The following is a 9,771-nucleotide window of genomic DNA, read 5'->3' as shown; positions in this document are numbered from 1 at the left end:
TGTGAGGCAACCAATCAATGTGTCTCTCTCACATCGATGTTTCTCTCTCTCCCCCTCCCTTCCACTCTCTCTAAAAGTCAATGGAAAAATATCCGTGGGTGAGGATTAACAAGAACAAAACCAATGAAACAAATATCCTTGGGTGAGGATTAATAACAACAACAAAATTCTAACACATCTGAGGTATGGTATACACTATCCTAAAAGGTCCCCATGGATTGGGGTCCAAGTCACCCTCCATGGTATGTACCCTTGCTTAGCTTCCTTCCTTCCTTTCCCTTTCTCTCTTCCCCAATCCCTTACTATATCTTCCTGGAAACACTTCCCCCTAAAAAAAATCACTTTCATGCAAATCCTTATCTCAGGGTCTGCTCCAGAAGGACCCAACCTAAAATAGTTGCCAACAAAATCTGCACAAAAATCCAGATTCCTGCTTTTCATGATAAATCTGTAGACCTAGCAACCCAAGGCCACTCCCACTTGGCAACAAGTGGCTAGAGCTAGACAGAAGACATTCTCCAGTTTTCCCCAGTCTACTACATTCCCTAATGCCTTCCAACTTGCCCATTTCACCATTCACATTCCCTGTCTGGCCCCTATAGGATTATGAGTTTGAAACCTTTACAATATAATGCAGTGGTTACCAGTGCATTCTCTGGAGTCTAGGTTCACTAGTTACTGATTCTGTAACCTTAATAAATCCCTTAATCTTTCTGTCTCTCAGTTTCCTCATTAAAACATGGTACCTGCGTGTACCTATATGGTACCCTCTATGGATGTTAAAGACTTAAATGGGATACTGCCTATAAAGTGATTTGCCCAGTTTCTAGCACACGATATTCAAGAAATTACTAGTATTTGTCCCCCTGCAGCAGGTGTGTCTGCTATAATCTGACAGCCCACATCCAAGTACCTTGAGATTACCTTCTGGCCCCTCAGTCCCCCTGGGGGAAACACCCTTCCCTCAAGAGATCTGGGTCTGAGCACTCACCTCTTCCCACTGGTGAATGTATCTAATGAGCCGGGAGAGACGCAGGAGGCGCAGGAGGCTGAGGATCTTGGTAAAGCGGACGATGCGCAGGGCCCGGGCTGTCTTGTAGACCTCTGAGTCGATGCGTGTCTCCACAATGAGGAAGATGTAGTCCACAGGGATGGAGGAGATGAAATCCACCACAAACCAGCTTTTGAGGTACTTCATCTTAATCCGCTGTGGGTCCAAGATGATCTCTGTGTTGTCTTCCACCACAATACCTGTGCGGAAGTTGAGGACCAAGTCGATGAGGAAGAATGTGTCTGATACCACATTGAAGACAATCCAGGGGGTGGTGTTCTCATCCTTGAAGAAGGTGATGCCCACAGGGATGATGATCAGGTTCCCCACCATCAGCAGCAACATGGTAAGGTCCCAGTAGAATCTGCCCGGAGACAAAGGGGTCAGTTGCCAGAAGGAGGAAGAGAATGAGTCACAGACTGAGAGAGAAATTCGGAGGGAGAGCAAGTATAGGAGAGAAGTCTTGGGAGGTTCTACGGCACTGCGGGAGGTAGACTATGGGAGCCAGGGCAAGACGTGGACACTGGCGGGGAAACAGGATCCTCTTTCACTAAAGATACCTTTTGCCTGCCCCTCCAGGAGCTCCCTGACGACAGGCCTCCTACCTGCATCCCCTTCCCCCAGTAAGAGGCTGAAAAGCAAAACAAACAACAGCATCAGAGAGAAGTGCAGGGCTGTTTCAGTGGTAGGAACAATTCACCCAGAACTACCCTGGGCTCAGGCCAAGCTGCTCCATCCTCCCTGAGGGGTAGCTGACGCTGAGACAGGCTAGCAGACAAACATGCCCCAGACTGTGACCAGAGAGTAGGGAAGGCCCAGGCTCCAGTCCCAGCTTTGTCACCAATGCTGTGTGACATCAGGCACATGCCCTCCCTGCTCTGGGCCTCAGTTTCCCCAATGTGCAGTGAGGGGTAGAACCTCAACACTCAGTCCTAAAATTCTGATCTAGCTTCTGGGAGCACCCTTTAACCTATATCATAGCATCAGAAAATGCCAGGCCATCAGAGGTTTTCATTCTAACATGGGATTGGGGAGGATAGTTATATCTTCAAAAACAGGAAGTGTTAATGGGGCAACTTCAGATACCAATGAGTTACCACTCAATGCAATGGAGTGAGACCAGACGGGGCTTACTGGCATCATTTCTGATAAGCCCTCAAAGCAACTCTAAGTGCTTCCTGAGAGAGGGAGGCAAAGCCTCTGAGAGGTTAAGCAATGTGAGGAGGTAAGAGCCACTCTCAGGCCTCCCACCTGGCCTGGCAGGGGCCCCTCTGGAGTGTGCAGACAGCACAGACAGGCACTGACTGGGCAGCGGTGGCCAACCTTTCGGACCTCATAGACCACCAGTGGTCCGCGCACCACCGGTTGGTGACCGCTGGTCTAGAAGGTATTACCAATCATCCTGGGACCCGGCCCAAGTACCAGTCACCCAGGACTGGCCTTAAGACAAAGCACTTGCACTGCAGGGCTGTTTTCTTCTGTTATTAATTTAGGCGGTTACACAATAACAGATAAAGATGTTATTCTTTATTAATTAATTAATAAAGAAATAAGAACACATACCTTGATGTGGGGTTGGGGGAACGAGAAGAGGTACCAAAGAACTTATATACTTATATGCATAGCCCATGGACACAGGCAATAGGATAGGGTAGTGAAGACCTGGGAGGTGGGGGTGGCTAGCTGATTTGGCTCAGTGGATAGAGTGTCAGCCTGTGGACTGAAGGGTCCCAGGTTCAATTCCCATCAAGGGTACATGCCCGGGTTGCAAACTCAATCCCCAGTAGGGGGTGTGCAGGAGGCAGCTGATCAATGATTCTCTCTCATCATTGATCTTTCTATCTTTCCCTCTCCCTTCCTCTCTGTAATCAATGAAAGTATATTTTAAAAAATTTAATCTTCTACTGCAGGGAAGCCAGGAGGATGTGAGAGACAAGCACACAAGCTTTCCCCAAGTCTTCAGAGGATTCCACCACAACCCTGCATGAAGAGTTCTAGGTTTGAAAAAAAATTACTTCACAGCAAACTGTTTCCTTTACCAGACGCAAAACGGTGCTATGAGTCAAGGAGAGGGCAAGGCCTGCTTCACAGAAGGTGGGCAGACAGCTGTCCTACATCTCACAGCTCAGGGAAGGGGAGCTTCCGGAGAGACCACCTCTGACAGCTCCTTTGAAAGCCAAGCCCTTCAGGGTCTCAAGATAGGACCTCTAGTCAGAGACTCACTCGGCTAGTGCTTCTCATTCTAAGACTAATGGCAAGAGGTCAACTTCAGCTCCTTCTCTGCCCCAAAACCCACCAGCCTTTTTCTAGCCCCGACCTGCCTACACCATCTGGGAGAACCCAACCTAAGACCTGAGAGCCTCCCCCAGCCATCACACCAGGACACAGAACACAGCACACCCTGCTAATGACTCAGGGGCCCTAGGAGAATGGTTTCGGTGTCTAAGGGGTGTTGTTAGCTGTATACACTCTCTACCCAGCGTCATGCACATCATCCAAAGACAGCTGCAGACACTTATTAAATGCTACACACATGTATCCCCATTTACACAGTGTGTAAACACTCCTGCATACACATGGCCATCACCCCTTTTCATTCAATCTCTTGGGAAAAACACAGCAAAACAAATAAAAAATACTGTGGCACAGAGAAGCACTGAGGTTCCTGTGGTCCTCTGTACATAAAGCTAATAATACACCCAGGCTGGAAGAGTTTCTAAAATTAACAGAGCAGGCACAAGCGGCTACAAATGCTGTTTCGGTCAGGCCTGCCATTCCAGTGGGTTTCTACACTCTCCCAGCTCTAGTTCTCTCAATTACAGACCAAATTTGAGGCAGTAATCAACAAAAAATGTTTGCATTTAGTGTTCTTCATAAAATTAAATTAAATGACACAAAACACCCATTTCCTTGCATTCTGACTAATTGTCTCAATCGTGAGTTTCCAGATGCTAAGGGATATTTCTGGTGCCTGATCTGGGCTGGGGGGGGGGGGGTGGGGGGGGGGGGGGGGGGATACTGGAGCACTTCTCCTCACAAACCACTATACTGAGCATCTTAGGGCTGCTCAAAAGGCAGTGCAATGTGGTGGGGAAAGAAGTACAGGCTCTCAGAGCCAGCTAACTTGGGTTTGATTTTTGGTTCCATCATTTACTAGCAAGTCACTTAATCTCTCAATGCCTCAGTTTCCTCATCTGCTGAATGGGTATAGCAGTACCTTACTGGCTGAATCATTATAAAAATTAATGTTTGCAATATGCTCTGACCTGTGCCTAGATATATTATTAAATGAGTAAATAAGTAATTCAAAAGTAAAAAATTCAGAGAAAAGAGGTGAGGGAGGAGGAAGATTTAGTCTTCTAGGGAAAAGCCACAGCAAAGCATCTCCTGGGGGTAGGGGTGGAGGGTGACTCAAAGGTCCTATAAGCGTCAGCAGTGGATGCCAGTGATTATAATATTCCCTTAACAATAAGACGACAGCACTTATTCACCTCGGTAGACAGATGCCCTGATCTCAGAGAGCTCATGGTCCAGTCAGAGGACAAGGCTTAGGCAGAAAACCATGATGTAAGAAACCATCCCGGCAGCAGCCCAGGCATCTGAAAAGGTGGGCTCCTGGTACCCAAGAAGGGTGAGGCCAGAAAGTGCTTCTGGAGAAGGTGTGAAGTGGGACTTTGGGAGCTGCCTTTGGCCTCACAGATGAACCTTCCTTACTCTTTGTTGGATGGTGGCACAGATTGCTGAAAGCAGAGCCTACCAGGGATGGGCAAACTTTTTGACTCGAGGGCCACAATGGGTTCTTAAACTGGACCAGAGGGTCGGAACAAAAGCACGGATGGAGTGTTTGTGTGAACTAATATAAATTCAAAGTAAACATCATTACATAAAAGGGTACGGTCTTTTTTTTTCTTATTTTAGTTTTATTCATTTCAAATGGGCCGGTTCTGGCCCGCCGGCTGTAGTTTGCCCACGGCTAGGGCCTAGCTAGAGCAAAAATGATATTCAGAACCACAGACAGCTCCCAGCCCGTCTGCCAGCCCCATTGTGCTGGTCTAGCCAGGGGAAGTTTGGCAACAGCTTCCCCACTGGCATCCTCTGCTCCCTGGCACCTCTTCTTCTCCAATCCTAGTGACCAGAGGCATCTTAAGTGATGCCTTAATGTCCCTGGGGATTTCCAGTAGGGACTCCTTGGTGACTGGAAAGCCTATATTCCTGAAGATCCCCAAACACTTCACACTTATTGAGTGCTTTCTTTGGGCTTTCCATGCATTACTTCACTGAAACCTCACACCAGCACGAAGGTGGCTGCTATTATCTGTATTTTACAGATGATGACACTGAAGTTCAGAGAGAAGTAGTCATCTTCCCAGACAACACAACTAATGAGGAGCAGAGAGGTCTGTGGGACTCCAGAGTCTGACCTCTTGGGATTTTAGCAACCTCAGTGGGATTCAGGAAGGCGGACAAGCCTTTCTCACACCTTGGCATCATACTGGAGAGGTGGCCACCCTGCTGTCCCTGCCCCTGCTGTCCCTGCTCTAGAGACAATGGAGAAGAGAGAGTTGCAAAGAAGTTGCAAGAGGATCCATCTTCCTGATGCTGGAGCCTTATGAGGTACTTCCCAGGGTGGGCAAGGTAGCACATCTTTCTTTTTTATTTTTTGTTAATTCTCACCTGAAGAAATTTTCCATTGATTTTTAGAGAGTGGAAGGGAGGGGAGAGACAGAGAGAAACTTCGATGTGAGAGAGACACATCAATTGGTTGCCTCTCGCATGTGCCCAGCCTGCTACCAAGGTAAGTGCCCTTGATGGGAATCGAATCTGGGACCCTTCAGTCTAAAGGCTGACACTCTATCCACTGAGCCAAACTGGCTAGGGCAAGTAGCACACCTTTCAAGCACTAAAAGAATCTGTCATCAGCAATCAGTAAGCCCCAGTTGCAGTCTGAAAGCAGAGCCTAGCCAGAGAAAAAATGATATTCAGGACTACGGACAGCTCCCGGCCCGCCTGCCAGACCCACAGTGCTGGTCTAGCCAGGGGAAGTTTGGCAACAGCTTACACACTGGCATCCTCCGCAAAACTAAGGGAATAGAAAACTAAGGTCCTGTAGAAGGGAAAACTAAGGTCCACAAAGGATGAATGATAATATTTTCAAAGCCTCGAGCCAGATGCCCATGCTCCCCTAGCACCACACTGCCCCTAAAACCATTCGTGAATAAATCCCACACTCCAGGGAATGCATCCATGGTGGTGGGTGTTGGACTCTGGCAGGGAAGCAGTGGACAACCACCCTCAAACATGCTGGAGGTGGCACACGTCTGAATTAGAGGCCTTGATCTCTCCAAAGCCAGATGACCCTCTCCTATTGTAGTGTTCTCTAAGCTGGTAGGAAGTCTTGGCCAGAAAGAGGCCCTGCCCCAGGTTCAGTCCCAAGACCCCAGGCTCATCTTCCCTCAATCCTGTACCTTATTTCCTACCTGGGCCAACAGGTCCACCCAGGCAAGCAGCTGGCCTCTCAGCAGGAGGACGTGGGCTATAGGCCAACTTTGGAGGAACAGGTCCCATGTGCAGAAGGAAAGAGGGACCACAAAAAGCCAGATAGCTTTCTGTACTGACACCTGGAGCATTTCATGGTTTGGTCTCAGAGGAAGGGCATTGCCTCAAGGCAGCTGAGGGAAGAGAAGAGAAGAGGACCAAAGACCCTCTCCTTCCTGGAGGTTTCCCTGGATGGGATTAGAAGTGGAGGTCCCAGAACAGGATGAACTCTGTCAGCCTCCTCTTGTCCCCACATGCCCATGCTTGCCTTTGAGCACATATGCTCACACACACACATGCATGCACATACACATGTTTACATAGCTGCACACATATACATATAGGGTGGCAGACAAGTAGGTTTATACAGAGTTTAGTTATATATTATTATTTATTAGTTTTAATTAATTGTATTAATTATTCTTATTTTCCAGGCAAACCACTGTAAACCTACTTGTGCCCCAACCTATATGCACATGCGCAAACACACCCAGGATTACATTTTTGTTCATATGCACTCCTGTGAATTTTTGCCCTCATACACGCATGCATTGTCACACATGCATATTTTCTTGCACATCCACTTGCATTCATTTTGACACAAATGATATCCACTGGGAATCCTGTCAGCTGGAAGAAAATGTCTTTTGTCAGCTAAAGAGCTACCTCCTCTAAGACTCTCCAAACACTCACCAAGTGAGCCTCTGCACAGCCTGAGATCTGGCTTTGGATCTTCTAGACTGCTGCAGGCTCCAGGGCTTGTTTCCCTGCAGTGCTGGCTGCAGGCCAGGGTCTCCATGCTTTCTCCCAGGTCAGTGGCACATGCAGGGTCCTTCTTTTACCCCCTTCCTTTATGCAAATGGTTCCCACTCAGACACCACTCCTAGCACCAGACCTGCATTCCCACCTGCCACCTGGAGGACCAAGTCCAAAGCTGAACTCAGCCTTTCCTCCCCAAGGCTGAATAGCAGAATATTTCAGTCACCTAGGCTCTAAATCTCAAATTCATCCTCAGCTGCTTACTCTTTTCTCCCACCTACCTCTGAAAGCCCACCGAGCTGTGACCAAGTCCTGTCTGGCGTCTCCTATGACGAGTCCTGAACCTGTCCCCTATAGCTGCCCTATCCTAGATCAGTTCCTCACCACTCCTCATCCAGACCCTTTCCCCTGCCCACCTGGTTCCAGTCCCCACTCTCCTCCACCTCACATGCTCTCTGGGTTACCTTTTCCTGCTTGAAATCTTTTGGTGGAATCTTAATAACTACAGAAAATAGTTTGAGCTCCTTGGTCTGGCATCCCCTGACCCCCTTCCCTCTTCTCCCTCCTGCTCCTTTCATAGTAGCCAGCTGGACACTTGACCCCTGGCCCTATCTCTATCCTGGTTCTTCCTGAGAACCATTCCATCCCTCTGGGGCCCCATCTTTTGAGGGCATTTCCCTCCTCCAAAGCCCAGCTCAATTGCCTCCTCCTCCACAATTTGCCTAGCTGTGCTGTGTCTATGTTAGCAGTTGTCACACCCTGTCCCTTTCATCAGGTACCACCTAACTCTCCTTCCAGCCTCCCCAAAATCATAGAACCTAAGGATCCAGGAGTCTTTGTATCACAAAAAGAAATTGGAGCTGGGAGATTTCGTCTCCATTTCTGATCTATCCCTTCGATCTATCAGGCCCCACACAGGGAACTACCCAAGGTAATCATGGAGATGATGAGAATGAAGAAAGATAGTGTCAACACTTGTTGGGCACTTATTATTTGCCATGCACTAATCTGAGTCCCTTACATGGATTATCTCATTTAATGCTCAAAAAACCTGTATGAGGTAGATACTATGATTATGCCTGCTTTGCAGATGAGAAGACTAAGGCATAAGAAATTGAGACATTTTCTATATATGATGGACCAAGAACTCAAACCCAAACAGCCTGACTCCAGAGTCTCACCTCTAACCACTCTACAGAAATATAAATCCAACCAGAAGTATTTTCTCTCTCCCAAACACTATGCTTCTTTCTACTCCTCTTCTTCCTCCCAAACCCATCTCCTGCACTATCTTCCATGGACCGCATCCTCAACTTCCTCATTCACTGACCCCTCTGCTTCTTCCCTTAAATGAATCTCAGTTATCACTCTCCCAAACTCCATAGATCTCAGGGTCAGGGTGGGGTCAGCATCCTCCCCCCTCCATACTGATGCATCTTCCTGCCTGAGGTAGCAACATCTACAAGATCCTTTGAGCATCCTGGCATTTGCTGGTAATCCTTCCAGCATCCATCTGCCATCCTTGGGGACCTTGGCAATGCTTGCACCTGGTTCATAACCTTCTAGTGCAACTCCAAATCTTGCCATCATCTTGGGTGACATCTCCATATCATTGACCCAACACCACCCAGCCTCCCAGTGGTTTGAATCCTGACTCTAACATCTCCACTTCAATCATCCATCCCAACTGCATACCCTGAACCATGTTACCTGGACCAGTTGTTCCATTTCTAATCTCAGAAGAACAATGCTCTCTCTCACCCCAGCCTCCTTTCCTTCCCAATCCCTTATCCAATCATACTAAGTCTATTCTTTGGCGTCCTATGAACTTCCAGTTGGCTGAGCCCTCTGATTCTCCCATAAGAACCCTCCTTCCTCCTTCCAACTCTGCTAGACATAATGGTCCACCTCAACTACCTCTCTCCCAATCTTGCTGGCATCCACGTTACAAGATCACAACCCACAACCTTTGTCATGTTTCCATGGGTGCTGTGTCGGAAATCCCACAACCTCAGAGCAGGCCTTCTAAATATTCAAGTGCCTTAGGTCCTATGCTCATTTTTCTCATCAAGGTTCCATACTCACCTGGGCCTTCACCTCTGCCAGCCCATTCTTCCAAGAGACCCTAGTAAACTTTCCCTCCCATTCTCTGATGACACCTATTCTGAATTATATCCTCTCTCTTCAAAGCTCACTCTCAGCAGATAATACTACCTTCTACTTCCTGCCACCGGACTCCTATCTTGCTTGACTCTCTCTCAACCCCTTCCTCTCCTTCAGTCCCAAGGGAATCAGTGACACTTCCACCTGCCATCTTGACACCATTTCTTCCCCAGGGACCTTAATCTATAGGTTACCCCCTTTCATCTATATCTTCAATCTCCCTCTCTACTAATCCTTTTCCACCAGCTTTTTCTTTGCACTCT

The 9,771-nt window shown here is 47.9% G+C and overlaps 1 protein-coding gene across 1 annotated transcript in view; it reads right to left on the bottom strand.

The window, feature by feature from the left end:
• The window catches only part of HCN4 (hyperpolarization activated cyclic nucleotide gated potassium channel 4), a 49,735-nt gene that overhangs the window by 18,741 nt on the left and 21,223 nt on the right, over positions 1-9,771 (bottom strand). Inside the window, exon 3 of the mRNA XM_015560785.1 lies at positions 992-1,415. Within this exon, the coding sequence (XP_015416271.1) occupies positions 992-1,415 (424 nt within the window). The remainder of the gene's footprint in view (positions 1-991; positions 1,416-9,771) is intronic.

This window comes from Myotis davidii, unplaced genomic scaffold, assembly GCF_000327345.1.
Source record: "Myotis davidii unplaced genomic scaffold, ASM32734v1 scaffold955, whole genome shotgun sequence".
NCBI classification, from domain to species: Eukaryota; Metazoa; Chordata; class Mammalia; order Chiroptera; family Vespertilionidae; genus Myotis; species Myotis davidii.
The sequence above is the reverse complement of the archived record's forward strand: the minus strand, read 5'-3'. Positions and strand labels throughout refer to the sequence as shown.